The sequence below is a fragment of the Canis aureus genome, chromosome X, assembly GCF_053574225.1.
Source record: "Canis aureus isolate CA01 chromosome X, VMU_Caureus_v.1.0, whole genome shotgun sequence".
Classification (NCBI taxonomy): Eukaryota; Metazoa; Chordata; class Mammalia; order Carnivora; family Canidae; genus Canis; species Canis aureus.
The window spans coordinates 79,554,214-79,574,026 of record NC_135649.1 but is presented as its reverse complement, the minus strand read 5'-3'; the positions used below and the strand labels follow the sequence as shown (position 1 = coordinate 79,574,026).

General features: G+C 46.4%; 1 protein-coding gene across 10 annotated transcripts in view; it reads right to left on the bottom strand.

Moving 5' to 3' along the window:
• The window catches only part of KDM5C (lysine demethylase 5C), a 32,040-nt gene extending 12,227 nt beyond the window's left edge, over positions 1 to 19,813 (bottom strand). The window contains exons 1-12 of one of the 10 annotated variants that reach the window (XM_077887351.1): positions 19,143 to 19,813; positions 15,061 to 15,138; positions 12,624 to 12,746; positions 12,148 to 12,318; positions 11,486 to 11,620; positions 10,600 to 10,723; positions 10,308 to 10,489; positions 9,123 to 9,281; positions 7,216 to 7,335; positions 6,926 to 7,084; positions 6,130 to 6,311; positions 5,875 to 6,037 (exon numbers count right to left, since the gene is read on the bottom strand). In XM_077887351.1, the coding sequence (XP_077743477.1) occupies positions 5,875 to 6,037; positions 6,130 to 6,311; positions 6,926 to 7,084; positions 7,216 to 7,335; positions 9,123 to 9,281; positions 10,308 to 10,489; positions 10,600 to 10,723; positions 11,486 to 11,620; positions 12,148 to 12,318; positions 12,624 to 12,746; positions 15,061 to 15,138; positions 19,143 to 19,292 (1,746 nt within the window). In that variant the 5' untranslated portion in view covers positions 19,293 to 19,813. The remainder of the gene's footprint in view (positions 1 to 5,874; positions 6,038 to 6,129; positions 6,312 to 6,925; positions 7,085 to 7,215; positions 7,336 to 9,122; positions 9,282 to 10,307; positions 10,490 to 10,599; positions 10,724 to 11,485; positions 11,621 to 12,147; positions 12,319 to 12,623; positions 12,747 to 15,060; positions 15,139 to 19,142) is intronic. The other 9 variants (XM_077887345.1, XM_077887346.1, XM_077887347.1 and 6 more) reach the window with 9 other exon arrangements.

Here is a 19,813-nt window from a genome sequence, read left to right as displayed (position 1 = left end):
CTAGACTTTAAGGATAGCCTATTATTTCTCAGTTTGCTTAGTTTTCTGTGCATGTATTAGTAATCCAATCCCAACCTTTTAACAAGTGTCTAACCCTCCTCTTGCCTATCACTTCTCACCTTTCTGTAGCAGTCTTATGATCTGTTCCAACCCAAACCATCTGTCCTCCCTGGACCTTCACTTTCCCACGATGATCTCTTCCATTCCCTAGATCCCAGGTCTTCCTCTCTTGGTATTTATTCTTTCACTATACTTGAGTACATCCTCCACTAGCTTCCCAGGAAATGATGGGAAGAACTTTTTTTCAAATATGTCTCTATTCTACTCTAGTGCTTCATAATTTGACCTTCTAGAATTCTAAATTGAAAACCAACGTAAAGGCATGGCTCGGGACGCCTGGGTGGCTCAGTGGTTAAAGCGTCTGCCTTTGGCCCAGGGTGTGATCCTGGGGTCCCAGGACTGAGCCCCATATCGGGCTACCTGTGGGGAGCTTGCTACTCTGTGTCTCTGCCTCTCTCTCTCTCTCTCTCTCTCTCTCTCTCTCGGTCTCTCATGAATAAATAAAATCTTGAGGGAAAAAAAAGGCATGGCTTTAGTCTTCTAGTGTTGTTTTTGAAGTCTTAAGCCATTTTGGTCTCTAATGCTTTGAATTAAACTTGTTTTCTCTCTCAGGAAGCTTGTAGGACTTTTCTGACCCCAGTGTTTGATATATAAATTCATCAGATATACCTTGGTATGCATCTATTTTCATTCATGTCCTGGGCTGGCCCTTTGATTCTGAAAACTTAATCTTCTGATTCAGGGAAATGTTCTTGAATTTCATTAATGATTTGCTTCTGTTTTCATCTATTCTCTTTTCAGAACTCATTATTTGAATACTGAACATCCTGAACAAATTTTCTTTCAACTTTACCATTTCCCATCTTTATTTTTTATTCTATTTTCTGAGAGATTTCCTTAACCATTTATCTTCTAAACTTTTTTTCTTCCACTTTTACTATAATTTCTAAGAGCTCTTTTCTGTTCTCAGGATGTTTTCAAATAGTATCCTGTTTGCGCTATATACTCCTCTCTAAAGACAGTCAGAGTGCATGAGCAAGGAGGAGGGAGAAGCAGGCTCCCCCGCACTGAGCAGGGAACCTGACATGGGGCTCAATCCCAGGACCCCTGGATCATGACCTGAGCCGAAGGCAGATGCTTAACCAACTGAGCCACCCAGGCACCCTTATCTCTGAAGATCTTGAGGTTTCTTTCCCTTTTCTTTTTGAAGTTTAATTCTCTGCCTGCCCAACCTATTTATCCAAGTTGCCTTGTTTGGTTCTGTTTTCTAGAGGTTCCTCGGCTGTTTGTTTATCTGTGACTGTCAACTTTTAAGAGTAAGAAATGGAAAAGCTGAATGGAAGTTCTGAGTATATAGGTGAAGTCTGTCAACTGTGAGCTTCACTGTAGGGCGATCTGGAAGTGCCATTCAGTTTGGGAAACTCTAGGTCTTTCTTTTAAGGCTGCTGAGATTCTCCAGAGAAAACTCTCCCATTTTTTTGGCTGAAGGAAAAAGATCTAGCTGCCAATGTTCTGAGAGCCAAGTGGAAGAAGATGGCTGGAAACCTCAGCATCCACTATGTATACAACGATGAATCCTACTATTTTCACTCTACCTCCACCCTCAACAGTACCTAGAAGACCTCAGTCCAGAGATGTTTTAACCTCTTCAAAAGTAAAGTCTTTTACTTTAGTGAGGAAGGGTCACATTTCCAGCTGCCCAGTGTGGGAGGGGAATCTCACAGCTTCCTATATAGACATGAACCAATCCTTATTTTCACCTCATTCATCCTTCCTCCCAGAATACCCAGTGTCACTGACTACTGAACCTTTGGGGGATATTCTGAGGTATAAATCAGGCTGGTTGGTTCTCAGATGTCTCAATACTGGCTTAAGACTCAGTTTCCTCATCCGTTTTTTAGTTTCAAGAATTTTATTGTATCGTCTCATTTTCTCCATTTTAGTAATTTTTTAAACCTTAAAAAAAAGAAACTGTGCTGTTTAAGTGGTTTCAGTAAGGAATGGAAGCAGCCATGTGTGTGTTTAATTTGCCATCTTTAAAAGTCTCATTAAGATGAACATTCAATGCTGATGAACACACAGTTAAATAGGTACAGGTAATGGGACCTGTACCAATAGGTTGGTAATGGAACCAGTAACTTCTACTATCTGGAAAATCAAATTGCTAATTAGATCAAGGTATAAAATGTTTATACCCTTCAACCCAACAATTCCTCTGCTAGGATTCTAGAATAATGTGGAGAGAATTAACATCCTCACAATATTGAATCTTCCCAATCATGAATACATCTCCACATTTATTCAGGTCATACATCAGCTCCCACCTCCAATACATTTTCTTTTCAAATCTACCCCTATTGAAGGGTAACATCAGCATTTCTTGCCTGGATTACTGCACTGGCCTCCATTACCAAGCACTAGAATGATCTTTCAAAAAATGCAAATCTGATCAGCAAGGCCCCTGCTGAGAACCCTTGACCTGAAACCCCATGTCCACATGATGAAGCCACGGCTCCAATGGGCCAACTCTCACCTTCCCCCAAAGATCACCACTTCCACAAATGGCTTTCCTGACTCCCTCTTCCTAGCGACCCAGTCTGTTGTTCTTTTGAAGCACCTCTAACATTTATTCACCTCCAAGCTCCACTCAACTGCACATACCCGAAGGCAAGGACTGGTTTATTTGTCTCCAAGATGTTGGCCAGAGGCCTTGTACACAGAAGGAGTTCTAGCAACACCTGCTAAATGATCTAGACCCAGCTGTAATTTTATAGATATGAAAACTGAGTCCGAGAGAAGCTTCAAATAGCAGAGCCAGAAAGAGAACTTAAGGCTCCTGACTCTTCATCTCAGCCTGCACCCTCACTTTGGCAATCAATATCCCTTCACCACTTTCTATGTGGTTAGCTCATAAAGCTCTCCTCACATTCTGCAGCTGTTAAAAATTACCCCAACAGCCATCAAGTGGTGAATGAATAAACAAAATGTGGTACTTCCATAAAATATAATATTATTCCACCATAAATAGGAACGGAGTTCTGACACATGCTATAACGTGGACAAACCTTGAAAATATTAAGTGAAACAAGCTGGATGCAAAAGACCACATATTATCCCATTCACGTGAACTCTCCAGAAAAGTGAAACCTCTAGAGACAGAAGGCAGACTGGTGGTTGCCTGGAGCTAGGGAGTTAGAATGGAGAGTGACTACAAGAGGGCATGAGGATCTTTTTGGGGTGATAAATGTCCTAAAACTGGATTGTGGTGATGGTAGCACAATTCTGTAAAATCACTGAACTGTGTGTGCTTAAAATGGGTGAATTTTATGGAAATTATACTGCAATAAGGTTTTTTTTAAAAAGATAGTTATAAACAGTTTATACTAAGGAAGCAAAAATCATTCTAGATCAACACTGTCCAACAGAAATATAGCACCAGCCACATAAGTACTTTTAAATTCTCTAGTAGCCACATTAAAAAAGTAAAAAGAAACAGGTGAAATTAACTTCAATGTATTTTATTTAATATATCCACAATATTACCATTTCAATGTATCAAATGGTACATAAAAAAAGTATTCGTGAGATATTATCATACTAAGTCTTGACATCCAATGTGTTTTATACTTTCAGCACATTTCAGATGAGATTAACCTTGTTTCAAGTGCTCAGCAGCCGCATGTGGCTAGTGGCTACCAAACTGGACAGTGCTGTTCTAGATCATTAAACTTAAAAAGAGATGATAAAATCCACACACTAATTATTGTTATGTCAAAATTTACATAGGAGAATAACAGAAATGTATCAAAGTGTGGAGGAAATAGGGATGACCACTTTAAATTTCCATCTTCTGAAAAGGGGGTAGGTTTCTTTTATAATGAAAATAAATACTTACATTATATAGCTATAAAAAGAAATGGCCGCCTTCCACCAAAGGGGAAGGGGGGAGGGGTTGGGCTAAAGATAGCTCCTTGGGGAGCTTCAGCTGGCTAAACTGCAACCTGCCAGCATGAGAATATGAAAATCAGATGCCTTGGATTGAGGGGATACTGCCAAGTCCAAAGAGTCTGGAGATGCTGGGAACCACCTATAGGAGGGGCAGGGTAGGGGATGGGGGTGGGGGGTGAAGCAGCAGCTGGCGAGCCATGAGCAGGACAAATGCTGTGGAGCTGGAAGCAAAGAGCACATGTTTAAAAATCTGTATTCAAGTTTTCTTAAAAAGAGGTAAGGATTAAACAGCCATATATATAGATATATACAGTACATATATATAATCTATATACATATATATATAATCTATATATATATATATATATCTTAGCTGTCTAAATCCTTAAGGATCCTCTTCCACTCCTACAATTAATTTTTCCTGACACTAGGCAAGGACTAACACCGTGCTGTGGGTCAGGAAGAAAGGAGTATGAGGAAAAGTCAGACCCAATGCCTACTTATGAAGAGAAGTGGAAGGGCCTGCAATCATCTCCACCCCTCAAGTCCAGTAGTTTTTAAACGGAGTGAGGCAGTGAGGGAAAAAGATGCCCATCCCCCCACCCCCACCATCTTGTGTGGAGGAAGGCTGCTTGAATTGTTGTGGTATACACTTCTTCTAATTCTCTAGATCCCTCAATGCTTAGTATATATAGTAGTATATAATGAATAATATTATAGGGCATGTAGTGCATTAAATCAAGGTGAAGGCAAGAACTGTGGGTGAGAATCACTGACCTAGTCCAAAGCCCTACTATATAGATGATCGGGGATATCAAGGAGACATTAATTCAGTATGAAGTGACTGCCTACCACGTCCCATGTGTTAGACTAAGTGGCAGGGAAGCCAAGGTGGTGGGGAGGGGCGGGGGTTGGGAGGAAAAGTAGTATAGAATAAGACTCAAAGCACAGGTGGAAGATATACTAATTACTGTTCCTACAGAACTGATCAGGCTGTCTGAAGATCCACACCAGAAAACTGACTGATGCTAATGCTCGAAATTCTGTTACAGACAAGCCAGACTGTATAACCAGCAAAGTGTTTTATGGAGTCCACAGAGGAGGATAGGTTCAGTCCAGCACTCTGGGTTCAACTTTAAGTGTTGACAGATATTAGCCCTTTTTAAAAAGAAGTTATGTACTCCTCTCCCAGCACTACTGAGATGTGTGACATATAATACTGTATAAGTTTAAAATGTACAACATGTTGACTTAATACACTTAGATGTTACAAAATAATTACTACCATAGAACTCCTGACTTGTTACATAAGTAAAAATAAATAAATAAATAAATAAATAAAAGCACCCATTGCTCCCAGAAGTGCTACATGTCAAAGACAGCTAGTTATCCCCCAATATTCATTCTTACCTTCTTTCACAACAATATGAATTTGTAACTGGAATGTGACCATTCAGAATAAAAATCACATTTTCCAGTTCTCCTTGCAGCTAGATGTGGCCATGTGACTAAGGTGTGACTAACAGAAGATGAATGGAAATGATGTAAGACTTTAAAAATAAGGAGACTTGTCTTGCCCTGTCCTTTTCCCATTTCCCTCTTCCACTGGCTAGAATACAGACATGAAAAGAAGCCATCCTGAGGTGTTGCCCTCAAACACAAGGTCCAGAGGGCTCACCACCACATTGCCTATCTAACCACTATTATGTACAGTCTCTAGAGTTGTCAAATTAAGATAGAAAAGGAATGAGAAAGAGGCAGGGGTAAATTCTGGAAGATCACCACCACCACCACCACCATTACCACCACCACAAAGGACATCGCTACATCATTCCTACCCCTTGTTCCTGTTTCCTGAGCACTCACCGGCACACCATGGGACATGAGGGTGTTGGGATTCATGAGGGTGACAAGTTGGTGCAGGAGGTCAGGCTGGCTATCAAAGAGCTCAGGTGTCAGCTTCTTCATCACCTCTTCCAAATGTTCTGCTGCAAGTGAGGGTACCCCATACCAGGTCTTCGGCTCACCCCTGGTCACATGGAAAGGGGACACATGGTGGTCATGCACATGGTCCTGAGGGAACCTACTCTGCCTCCCTGGCTTCCCAGGGGCCCCACTCACCAATGGAGGTAGTTAATGGAGTAACTCCAGTGATCCTCAATATGCCAGCAAAAGGCTGAAAAGACCATGCCCACATACAGCCAGGGCACCTTCATGCCAGAAATATCCGCATTGATGTGGCACAGTACAGACTGCTCCAACACTGGCATCACATTCAGGTTCCAACCACTGGTAGCATACTCCTGTCAGGTTGGGTATTTGTGGAAAGGGGATGAGGGTTATGCTACAGAGCTGAGATCTTTAGCCCAGGGAACCTTAATTTTGAGGTCACAGACCTTTTGACACATCTGAGATACCATAGACTTTCTCCACCTCCTACCCACCCCGACTAGCCAAATGCATACATACAAGATTTCAATTCCATTCGATTTTAGGAAGTTTTATAGAAATACTCACCCACCAAAATATCTGCAAGCTAAAAGCCCCTGCTCTGGACCAAAATGCACCCTTCTCTTGAGGTAGGCCTGGGCCCTCATTTTTTCCTACACATACAATACCAGTCACTGGACTCTTCTTATGAATGAGCCAGGCACCCTGCCAAGTATTTCATACACCTTCTCATTTAGTTCTTGTAACAAATTTGTAAGGTAGATACTATCCTCGTTCTAGAAAGAAATAGCCATCTCATGGCTAGAGATGTCATACCAGATCATCGGGCTGTTTTCTACATATACCATCTTATCTACATCTCACAGCAACCATTTGAAGCAGGTATAATTACCCCCTACCCCAACAGAGATACTAAATGACCTGCTGAAACTCACACAGCTGACATAACCGTGAATCACCCACTCACCTCCTCCTCTGGAGTTAGGTGCCGCTTATTATCACTGACAGGGAAACCGCTACCAAATTCTTTGGAATGGATGTCAGCCCCATACTCGACGGTCACATCCTCTTCAATGCTGTTCACCAGCCGCCAGAACTCCTTCTCCACGAGTTCTGTAGGCACCATCTGGGGAACAGGGGTAGCAGATGACTGTGGCCCACCACATCCTGGCCCCAATGACCCAAGAGAGCCAAGCCTCTCAGGCACCAACATCTATGACCATAGCCCTGATGCTACCTCAGCCCTCCGTCACCTACGTGCACAGGCATGTTGAAGTAATCGGCTTTAAAGGAGTCAGCCATCTCGCCAAAGCTCTGCAGAGTGTATTCCCGGGTAGCCTGCTCAAAGCCAAAGGCTTCAGGGGGGCGCTTACACTCCTGAAACCCAAAGGAGAACATGTCACCACAGCAGAGGGTACAGAGGTGGAAAACCCTAAGGAGCGGAGCTGGAATATGGGATAGGAGCAGGGAGGAAGAAGAGCCCTAGGTCTGCACTCAAGGCCCCTGAGGCAGGCCTCACTTTATAGCTCCACCTTTTTTTCCCAGTGCTGTGGCTTAGTCTTTTCATTCCCCACAGGCACTGTTGCTGTGCTTTTGCTCTTCTCTTCCTTTAGGACTCTACCATCGAAATCATGAACTCTGACTTAGATATGCTATCCTATGTTCCTCTGCCACCGTGTTTTCCTCTTGAGCTTAAAACAGGGAGTTTAAACAGGGTGCCTAAGGAAACTTTCTTATGCCCAGACTGGAACTACAAGCCTGGGAAAATGGCGCTGAATATTCCAGTAACTCAGAGGATGGAAGTCAAAGGCACTAGCTTCTACACTATTCCTGTTCGTTAGACTGTTTCAGAAGACAGGACGTAAGACTACCTTGCTTTGTACCTATGTTCATGGTTTTAGGTGAGAGCTGTATGTATCCCAGAGTTAGATTCACTCATGTCTGGAAAAATCAATGTCAATCTGGTCTGCTGGACCAGAACCACTTAGAGCCAAGTAGAGCTGACAGCCTTCACTGTCTATGATGCTCCTGGTATCCAAACTCCTTCCTGAAGGAATTCCCACCATTTCCAAGGCCTTTATGCACTGCCCTGGTCTCTTTTCTCAGCTGTGTGTATATGTGTGCATACACACATACCTGGTCTCTAGGGCCACATTTGAGTCCCTAAGATAAGACAAAAGACCATCAATATCTGCTCTCCAGAAACCCAGAGAAAAATGTAGATGAGTGCCCAGAATTTGGATGAAGGAAGCAAGCTAATGGAACGGACCTGGCAGACTTACTGGACCTCTCAGCCCTCACTGCTGCTTTAGGTGCTCTCCTTACCGCCCCTCTTACCCTAAGGTGCATCCTCCCCAAACATCCTTGCTCCAGCACACCTCCATCCCAAGTTTACAAAGCCTGCCCACCTCTTCCAGTTAAAGCTTATTATCACTACAAACTAATGAAATTACCAAAACAAAAGGAAAATGAACTAAGGACTATACCCATATGATGGACCCTCCCCTACAAGAAAAAACAAATCACTGCCCATGAATAAATGTAACAACATAGAAAAATGATTATAAGACAGCAAATGAAAATATGTAATAAGAGCCCAAACTTGTTAAAGATAGTTTCGCAATAATGAAAAGATGAGAAGAAAATATACCAGATTATTAACAATGGCTGTCTCTAGGTGGTGAAATGATAGGTAATTTGCCTATTTTCCAAGCTTTCTTAAAAAAACAAAACAAAACAAAACAAAAAAAAACACCAAAGAATAAAAAGCTTGGAAATTAAAAGAACAATTTTTCCTTCATATTCCTATCCTCCAAATCTCATTCCTGTCACCTTTCCTGATTGCTACCTTTTGTCATTTTCCTTTCCTCTGAACTTCTACACCTCAGAGTTTCTAACACATAATTTAGCACATGATTCTACATCGGCAAAGGATCCATCCAATTATGACTCTCACCTCCCCAGGTAGTCTGGCGGCTCCCAGGGGGACACAAGCAAAGGCTAGGTCTCCTCTTCTCTCTCCCCAAACTCTGCCCAGCCTGGCCTCCCCAGGGTTCTAAAACATTGAATTGTGGCTGAGCTAGGAAGTTTGTCAATAAGGCCTGATGAAGGAAGGCAAGAATACCCTATGAGGCAGACGTGAAGTGAGGCTGGGAGGGCCTTACCGCCATGACACACTTTGGGCACCGCCAGACACCCTTGGGAATCTCAGGCAGAGGAGGCAGCAGGCAGAAGATGTGGTAGTTGTCATCACAGCCATCACACAGCAGAAGCTTGTCATCCTCATCTCCTCGGGAACACATCCGGCACACGTATGACTCAATCTGCCAGGAAAAGGAGGCAACGGTTCATCAATCTAAGCCCTGTCCTCCAGACAGCACCCTAGTCCACAGAGCTCTCCATTAGAAACCCACCGTGCCTGATGGCTAGATCATTCACAGCTCTGTTACAGGCTAATCGTGCTAGTTTTGGAGTTTAACTATATGCACATACCATCTCCCCCAAAAAAACTGGTAGAGCTGTGAGAGCAGTCTTTATCATTCAGTCATGAAATCTCCCATTTTTATTAATTCAGTAAACACTGAGCACTTACATGTTCAACACTGTGCTGGACTCTGAAATACAGCAATGAATAAGACATGACATCTGCCTTCTAAAGGCACATGGTATTCCAGAGACATATATTCATAAAAATTAAAGGGTAGTGTGGAAACTGCCACTATCAGTCTATAGAGGGTACCAGGGGAGCCTAGAGAAGGGAGCACTCAAATCAGCTGGAGATAAGGAGAATAGCTTTGAGGAATGACTTCACTGAAAAGGTGATACCTGACAATGACATTTGAAACTGACTAAAACCTGCAGGCAAACTAAAGTCTGGCTATGGGGGAGAGCACAGGGAAACTCTTCCAGGTAGAAGAGATAGCAGGTACAAAGGGATGGGGGAAAGAGAGCATGGTGCATCTCAGGGGAAAAAATGAACATACCTATAAGTAGTTCAGTGTGGCTATAGCAGAGGAGTGAGGTGGGCAGTGCTGGGGAATGAGGCTAGAGGTCAGCAGGGACTGGATCATGCATGATAATGAGGAGCTTAGCCTTTATCCTGAAGCAATGGAGGGAGCCTCCTTCTCTGGACCCTTCCAGCACTTCATGTTGACAGCACTTGATCACCCTTTCTCGTCCTTTGTTCCATGTGAGTTGGCCTTGGTTCCCCAATTAAGTGAGCTACCTGAGGGCAGGGCCCACCAGGCCCACTTTTCTGCTTAATGCAACCTGGTCCAGAGCCATGCTGGGGAAATGCTCGCTGAAGGGATGAGAAGCAGAGCATTAGGAAGTCAGGGCTGGGTCCTTACAAACTGGGCATTGCTGTGGTTCCTCCGCAGTCTCATGGTCATCTTGGTGCACGGCTCTGGGCTGTGACTCAGCTCCTCCTTGCTCTCCAGGAAGGTCTTAGGTGAGGTTGACTCCACCTTCACATCCCCGCCTGACTCCTCCTTCACCACTACGGTGGGGGGACACTCAGGCCCTTCCTTATCTGGGAGAGGGAAGAGTGGCTCTAAAGTACAGGTCTAGAACAGTCAGGGCCCCGCCTCCTCTCCCCAGGTGAGGCCATCCTTCACACTGCCCCAGCCTGTCAGGCCTCACCTTTCTTCCGCAATGTCTTATCCTTGGCCATGAGGCCCAGGCCCATCATCTTGGGGCCTGCCCCATAGATCTGCAGCTTCTTCAGCTCCGGATTCTTTTCAATGTCTTCCTCCGTGGGTTCCGGCTGGGAGGGGAAAAAAAGGAAATGAATTAAGTCTTCTATCTGAGGCAAACTGCTCCAACCTAAAAGAATGATAGCTTGGACTATATATTGCTTGAGCTCATGCCAGGAGGCAGAAGCAGGCCGGCTGCTTTTTGGAGACTAGGGTTAAGTGAGCTCCCCCATTAGCTCTCTCTTGGAAAGAAATTAAGGTGGAATTTCAGCTTTCCCAACTGTAAAATGAGAATATTAAGTCCTACCTTCCAAGGAGGTTCACAAAGGGGCTTGGGGAGAACACAGAGAGAGAAATCTAACAGTGTCTGGCACTACCAGTAAATGGCAGTGACTAATATTACCTACTATACAACATGCTCCGGTGAGCCCAGGGGACAATGTCCATCTTGTTCCTTCTTGTATCCCCCAGTGCCTAGAACAATACCTGGCACATAAGCTGCTGCCTCAAGCTAGGATAGAGGTATGAGGGAAAAGAAGAGCTCTAGCCCTAGGAGCAGAGTGAGTCTGGAAAGAACAAGACAGGTAAGAAAAAAAGGCAGACACAGAAAAAGACAGTGAATGAGCAGATCAAGACACAGCTCAGAAGTTCAGCTGAGAGTGAAGGAGAAAGATCAAGAAACCGGGGGGGGGGGGGGGGGGGGGGCACACCACTGCTCGGAACTCAGGAAAATAGAGTGAAGGGAGAGTAAAACAGGGAACAGAACTCTGGTCAGAACTTTGTGGACTCCCATCACCACCCCCAAAGCTCTAAGTTAGAAGTGGAGTACTCACATCAGGCTGCAGCCTCTTGGCCCGCCGGCCATAGCTATTGAACTTGGAAGGCTGGACAGACTGTCGAAGGGGGATACTGTGGGGTTTGTACTCCTTGTCCTTTTCCTCATTATCAAATGGACGTGTGTTGCACTGCTGGGGACAAGTGACGAGTAAGGGTCAGGGAATGGGGCCCCGGCCACCATCAGTGACTCCTCTCTATCCTTACCTGATGGCAAACAAAGTTGTGGAGCTGCACCTGCCTGACCCGCAACAATAGGCCCTGTTCCACTGGTCGTTATCAACGACACCAGCACACACTTTGAGAATTCTTCTCTTACCTTTGCTTATGTCATTCCACTTTCAAACCACCTCCCACAACCACCTCCCTAACTAAATCAGATGCCATTTTTTCCCAGACCTCTCCAGCCCAAAATGTCTCTCCCTCCTATTCCTTTATCAGTTAAAACCTTGTCACATATTGGATAGTAGGCTCGTTCTGTGGGCGACCCCAAGACGTGTGACCCTGGGCAGTATGGGAAGAGTATAAGCATCACTAGAAAAGGGTAGAGTCTAGCTCCCAGGTCTCCAGCCCACTGAACCAGTTCCATTAAGAGCAAGTATGAGAAATCTGCATCTGGTGTGGGGGAAAGCCTTCTTCCACCCCAGCCTGGCATCCTTACCACCAGGTTGGCTCCAGACTGGTACATCTCATAGGGGTAAACGATGCGTTCATAGTGGGAGCGTAGCAGGGAGCCTATGTTTTTGCCTGGTGGGTAGTTGAGGCGCTGGGCCACCCGGGCCCACCGACGGTCTTTGCAGATGGCTTCATAGCCACCTTCCTCCACCACGATCTGCAGGGACAAGCAGGAAGGGATGTGGATGTGCTGTGTGTATGTACATAAGGGAGTAGGCCTGCAGAAAGGGTGATGAGGACAACTCCAGCCCCTTACCTCACTGGGGGCTAACCCCTCCTCCTACCACCACCGATCAGATTCAGATTGCAGTAAGAGATGCCAAGAAGTTCTGGTGACACATGTGTTACCAGACTGTGCCCCTTCCACTGCAGCCTAGAGATCTAATATCCAAACCAAGGGAGTCCCCAGAGTATCAAGGATATTAAGGGGTAGGGAGGGTTTTGAGAAAAACCTTTTCTTACTTTGCTGAGGCTGTAGAGGTCCAAGATCCGCCGTTCTACATTGGGAATCTTTAAGGAGGAGCCCTGGATTTCCCAGAATTTGGCAATCTGGTCCAAGTAGTTCAGCTTCACTCTTGTTTGGGCCTGGAAAAGAAATGGCTCAAAGAGGCTGGCCTCCCCCTCCACCTGACCCCTGTCTTCTGGCCTAATTTTAGAAGAGTTGAAAGGGCATACAGAGCAGCTCACCATCCAGGGTTTCTCCCATGAAATGGGTCCCAAAGTGTAGGCAGTGCTTAGCCCACCTCTCTCATCTCTGCCACCGTCAATAGGAAAAGCCCAACAGAGAAGGTCACGGCACAAGGCCAAAGCTTTACATACACACCCTCTCAATCTCTGTCAGGGTTATGTATCATCATCTCTTCTACAGAGAGCCTCTGTTGCCTTAAGTCAAACAGCAGGTACCAAGAGACCCAAATGTCAAGTAAGTTTTAGCCGTTCCCTGCTGATTTGCTGTATAGCCTTGAACAAATTGGTTCTACTCTCTGGATCTCCATCTACTGATTATAAAAGGAAAATAAAATAATTGCCCAGTCCACTTACCCCAGAAGGGTGGACTTACAAGAAAAACAATGGAGGCCTTCTGGAATATCCAAAACTACATCTAAGTTCTTGGCATGTTTCAGAGATTGAAGGCTCCAAAAGAGCACATTTACCTCTTCTTATGCACCACCAAACTTGTCCCGTGGGGGCTTGATGGTTGAGAGTATATGCTGGAGGCAGACTGGCCTGAAGAACTAAGATAGTGTACCAAAGCGGCGCTGGGACCTGGCCAAACCAGGACTTGCTGAGGGCCAAGGATCCTGGGAACAAGGCATGTACCATGCTTCCCTGAAATTTCAGTGGCCCAAGAAAGACTCTCCAAAGCCCCAAGTCTAGAAACACCTTGCACTGGTCGGAGGGCCTGATTCTAGGGAGAACTAGAGTCCTTACCATTCTCCACCTTGCTTGGATCCTATTAGAGGAATAGAAACAGTTCTATTTCATAGATGGGGAAAACTAAGGTCTGTTTGTAGAAATAAACAAACTATGGCTCTTTAGCTATGAGAACCTGGAAGAGGCCAGGAACTCTACTCCCTCCACTTTAACCACTTAGCTTTCTAATCTTGGCCTCATCCTTGCTCTTCCTCATCATTAGCCAGCACAGTACCTCTAAAAAATCCTACTCAAAAAAAAAATAAAATAAAATAAAAAATAAAAAAAATAAAAAATCCTACTCTTGTCCCATACTAGGTAACATCATATAGCACTTAGCTGTACCTTCACAGACCTAGTCAGATGCATTTCTTTTTTTTTTTTTTTTTTTTTTCAGATCCATTTCTTTAAGGAACTTATAACCCCTTCATGAGAGGACTTTTGGTCTGACCAGGACAGCATACAGACAGACTCTAGAATAGTGGTTCTCAATGAGGAGAACAATTTTGCCCCCTACTCCCACCACAGGAGACATTTAGCAATGCCTGGAGATATTTTTGGTTGCTGTAACTGGGAAAAGATATTACTGGCATCTAACAGGTAGAAGTCGGAGTGCTGACAAATATCCTACAATATATCGGACAGTCCCCCCACAACAAAAAATTATCTGGGCCAAGATGTCAATAGTGTCAAGGCTGAGGAACTGTGGTCTAGAAACAAGTAAGGCTTTAGGTCATGGGTTTCCAGTTGGCCCTAATACGCCCTCTCCCCAGGACATCTAGTAAGGTTTGTGGATATATAACAATGACTGAATAGTGGTAGCAAACTTGTAAACTACATCTTCTGTGGGAAACTCCAGGATCCTCCCTGGAACTGGCTTCAAAGCACCCACTCTCATTACCCCCAGGGCATTCTCAAGCCCTTAGTGGAGAACTTCCCCTATCCATGCAAAGGGCCTGGACTTCCTGTACAGAACAAAAGGGAGAGGGAAAAGCCTGTCTGCCTAACCCCTGTTCAAATTTATAACCACTCTAGCCTCAAAACAGACCAGTTCTTGTGTTGTTTCTGCCTATCCACCTCATGTCCCACCTTATCAAGCCCCATAGAAGGAAGCACAGTGCTGTGGATGAATTGGATAATGAGGCCACACTCAGCTGGCCAAGAAAGAAAGGGCTCAGCCAACCCATTTCCCTTTTGTTGACTCAGGTATGGTACATTAGCCGAAAGGAGTCTCAGAAGTAGCAAACCTTTAGGGAAACGGAGATACCCAGTCTTTGAGCTATCAGACTGGAGATGCTAAATGCTCCTGCTCTTGGTTATATACAGAGCTCTAAAGCTTCCTCCATGACCTCCATGCAACTTCACAGAAGAGAGAATAAAGGCCAAGTCGGGTAAAGTACCTTAGCCTGAGAAGGAATGAGGGAAGTGGGATCAGAGCTCAGGTATTCATTCGCCCAATCCCGCCATCAGCTGCTAGTCTTCTCACCTCTAGTTCATTCAGCCTCTGGATTCGGGGTGTAAACCTGAAGTTGTCCACTTCTACAGCAAAGGGTGGCTGCCAGTCCTGGGGGAGGGGGGGGGGAGTTACAGAGGGGAAAGGGAGTTGGGTTATTCCAGCAGAGTGTAAGACCAGATGGCACCACAAGCGGCTCAGTATCCCATTCGTGCCTCCCCAGACCTCTGGCCACCCGACTCTTTAACCTGGCAAACACCCAACCCACTACCCACTGCCCAGGATTCACGACAGGGCCCTAGCAGCCCCTCAAGTCCATACTCAATGCCCTAAGCACATGTCCTGGAAAATTTCTCCCAAGTCCTTCTCAACAGTACAGTGCCTAGATTTCAAGAAATAGAGATAGGGGACCCAAAACAGTTGACCCCAAACTCTCCCTACATCAACATTAACTCCTTATTCCCCAGGCATGTGCTATAGAACACAGGCTAGAACTACTGGTGAGCACAAAGGATCTGGAGTCAGAAGACTTTGGTTCATGTTCTAGCTCTACTACTTATGAGCTATGGGATTTTTACCTTTCTGGGCCGGTTTTCTCATGTAAGGCAGGAATATGAACACTTGCCCTGGCTTCCTCATAAGACTGATATGGAAAATTAAACTGGTTTTCAAATGAAAATGAAAATGTTATCCCCAAAGGAATTGTCCTTAAGACTTGATATTTTAAGCTGACCCCACCACCTAATACACATGCACAGCAGCTCAGCTCCGATCCTAGCAGGATTTAAAGGTTCGGGCCTTTAACGTCTGTTCTCTCACTTTAAAGGGCCTGAGACAGACACTGCAGGGAAAAGCAAGAATCTGCATCACTCACCCAGTCTGGAAGGTTTCCTGTGGGTCCTCTCTCAAACACCTGCCCAGTACAGGAAGAGGCAGGGGGTGGGGGGTCGGGGGGACAGGGGAGATAAGTGATGGAATACCCAACTGTGGTGGCCAATGGGAGAATTTGGAGAGGAAGGAAGTCAGGGAAAGATAATGAAAAGGGTGGGGAGGGTGACTCTGTCCTGCCATGTTTAAGCTTGTTGTGTCCTACCCAAAGGGTGGCTATGGGGACCCCCTCACTGATGGCCTCCCCAAACCTTGCACAGTCCTCTCCTCCCCAGAGCCTCAGCTCCTGGGGAGTGGTAAAAAGAACCTCGAGTAACCCATTCATTTTATGAATGGGGAAAATGAGGCCCAGAGAAGAAATGCGGTTTCTCCAACGTCACATGCTGATTTAGTGGCAGAGCCAAGACTAGAACCCATGTCTTCTGACCTCCAGTCCAAGGCTCTTTGCACTACACCAGGATACCAGTGTTCGTACACGCACACACATGCATACATATGGAAGTGGGAGGTAGTAAAAAAAAAAAAAAAAACCTGTCGGCCTCTTCTGCACACATTCTTTTAGAACAGAGGCCAGAGGACTCTCACTTGCATGCACATATAGTCCCCTCAACCCCTCAGCTGAGAGAGGTTTGCAGCAAACACCTAGGGCTCAGTGAAGCACGGGCAAATTAAAAAAAAAAAAAAAAAGGAGAGAGATAGAGACAGGGAGAGAGAAGACTAAAATGGTATGTCTCATGCCCAGACAAGCGCCCCATGTCCTCTTGCCAGCCATCAGTAGGGCAGTCCCCTTAGTACAGGTAGAAAGGGATTCAACCTCAAAACTCCAGGCACCCTTCTTTTTTTGCTGAATCGAGTTCTATATAAGTACAGCATCAAGCAACCTGACAGGAAATGGCAAAACTGAATCCTAGAGAAGGAGCTGTGGGTGCAACAGATAGGTGTGGAAGGTCCAGCAAACCTCCCTGCCCTGTTCTCCATGGGACCTATGAGCTCCCTCATCCTGCCTTTGTCTCATACACCTGTGTGCCAAACACACCGGTATTATCAGGATGGTGATTAAAAAGTTGGCTACGTGATACAGGAAGCAAGGCCCTTCCAAGATCCCCTGGGTCTACTCCGGGTACCAACATTCTCCTCCTACCCATCTTCCCCAAGACTAGCAGTCAACCATCTAGCAACTCAAAATCCAAATCACCCTTCCCTTAGGCAAACCTCCAATTTCCAAGCACCCACCCATACAAGGTTCCCACTGTGGGCCCAAGCACAACTTGGGTGAGTGCTTCAAATTCCAGCCAAAAGGCCTGGCTGCCTAAAGGTGGCGTAGGAGCAGCCCTACAGGAGGAAAAAAACAACAAAACAAAAAAAACTGAACAAAACCAAAGAGACCAGGTTTCCAGGACTGGAGGAAAAGAAAATACACTATTGGGGTAAAGAGGAGAGGAGAAGCATAACAAAAGATGGCCCCTTGCAGGTCACGCGGGGGGGGGGGGGGGTTTCCCCCCCTCTCTCCCCCTCTCCCTCTTTCTCTCTCTCTCTCTCTCTCTCTCTCACACACACACACACACACACACACACACACACACACACGTCACGTTTTCCCTTCCCGGTCCCCTAAGGAAGGGTAACACCTGCATGAGGCCAGCCTGCCCGTAAGTTCAAGGCAGAAAAATAGAAATACAGGCCTCAGCCACCCCCTGTGTCAGATATACTTCTTTCCCACAGGCATGCTGGACCACTCCAGGGAGTGCCTCCTTGAGGCTGCCCAGGACTCCAACCTCTCCTTTCTGCTTAGTGCCTTCCTGACTTCTAACTACCTAATGCCACTCATTCACCATGAACAAGGATACCTTAGAGATCAGTGGCCAGGCTCCAACTAGGAAAAAATTGGTTTACGCAACACCTCCCAAAAGATCCATTTGAAACTAGCCTAGATCTGTGGCTGAACACCAGAAAACACCAAGTTGGATAAGGAGGCCTGTGGTGCCCTCCTCAGGTGGCAGTCAGGCTTCCTATCCCTTTTCAGACGGGAGACGCCCACTCAAAAACACCCTGTTCCAAACTCAATTCCTGCCTTTGGAATCCCAAGTGGTGACTGAGCAACACACATCATCATTTCTCCTCCATGCCAGCAAGGTGGCAGCCTATCCTAGCCCTTGGGGGACTTCTTGCAGCCTGAAGCCAGGCCTAAGAACAAAGATATGCCCTTTGTCATTGACCTCTGGGAATCGAGTGTTCCAAAGGAGACAGACTTCCATAGCTCCATTCTGTTTTTGGAAGTCCAAGAATACCCTTTTGTCTGGGACCTGCTATATCCTGGGACAGAACACCATACAAATCTGAGAAGGACCCATACCAAGCTGCCAAGCTGACTGGTCCAAGCCTATCCGTAGAAGTCAAGGCTGGGGGGTGATACGCAGGGAAGGATATTGCCTTCCACTAGGAAAAGAAGGGGACAATTCCCTAAACCTATCTCAGGGGAGCCAGACAGAACGTTCCCAGAGATTGATTTCCTGACTGATCTGCCAGGACCTTATCATAGATGGATTGGTCTGGCAGGGTGTGAGTAAATATGAATCAACCCACATAGAAGCAAACCAATGACCACATCAAACACCTTCGCAGTCACAATAATTACCGCTTACCTAGCACCTACTACACAGACTCTACCTAGTTTAATCCAATTTTCAAAATAACCATTCACGGGACTCATTTCACAGGCTCAGAGAAGTTAGGTTATTTCTCCAAGGTCACACAGCTGGTAAGCTGCACAGAATTTTGAACTCAGGTCTGTCTCCATTTACACCTGTGGTCTTTCCACTACACCACACTGCCTGCCTTAAGGGAAGCGATGACAATAAACGGAAAGATGGCCTTATTCAGTGCAGCCTTGACCTGGGTGGTCCAGGGTAACTAAGAGATGTGCAGGTACTTCTCTGAACGCTCCTCGGCCCACTCGGCATCCCTTTTTTGAACCTTACCAAGAATGAACCTAAAAGTCGGAGTGGGAGTGAGGGTGGGTATCTGACCCCAGATCCCTTGAGGGCTTCATACCACGAGAGGACCCTAGCCCCATCACCCTTTCTCCGACCCACCGCCACATCCACAGCAGTCCCAGCAATCCCGTTTCCCCACACCTCGAGATGCCCTCCGCCCCAGAATTCTCAGCCAGCTACCCTAGCTCTTCATCCCCGGCCTCGCCTGCGGCGACCACAGACCCCGGGCCTTACCGCGGGTGGGCGGATCTTGCAAATGCCGGACTTCTCGGCGATGGGCCTTATTTTCGCGATGTAGCCTAGAGGGTCTCGGAACTCGGCCCAGCTAGGCTCGAACACCGGGCACTCCGGCGGCGGCAGGAAGTCGTCGGACCCCGGCTCCATGGTGGGCCCTAGAACTGGAGGGCTCGGACCACCCTTAAGGACTCATGGCGGACGCCGCTGTATGAAGCCGAGGCACTGCTCGGGGACTAGGCCCTACGCGGGGCGGCCGCCGCCCGCCGAGGGCTTTGGGGGGCGTGTAGCTGCTGCGCTCCGAGAGGCTCAGGCTGGCGCTACTGCTACCGCCTCTTCGTCCTGCTCTGTTCCTTCCAAACTCTGCCGCTGCCTCCCAACTACTGTAGCCTTCAACACGACAGTTACCTCCTTGCCGCCGCGGCCTTCACCGCCGCCGCCGCCATCTTGGTTTGTCAGCGTCTCCCCCCCCCTCCTCACCACAACAAACCGGATCCTTCCGCGGTGTGTCCCTCCGAGCCTCGTGTACGTTGCGTGAGGCCAAGCCCTAGGAAACTTTCATCCCGTGGGGACTGAGCTGAATCTGCAAGTGTGGGTTCCCTGTTTGGAAGCGGGAACTCAAAAGTACCTCCCAGACTGAGAGCAAATAGTCCACCTCGGCGGCGGAGGAG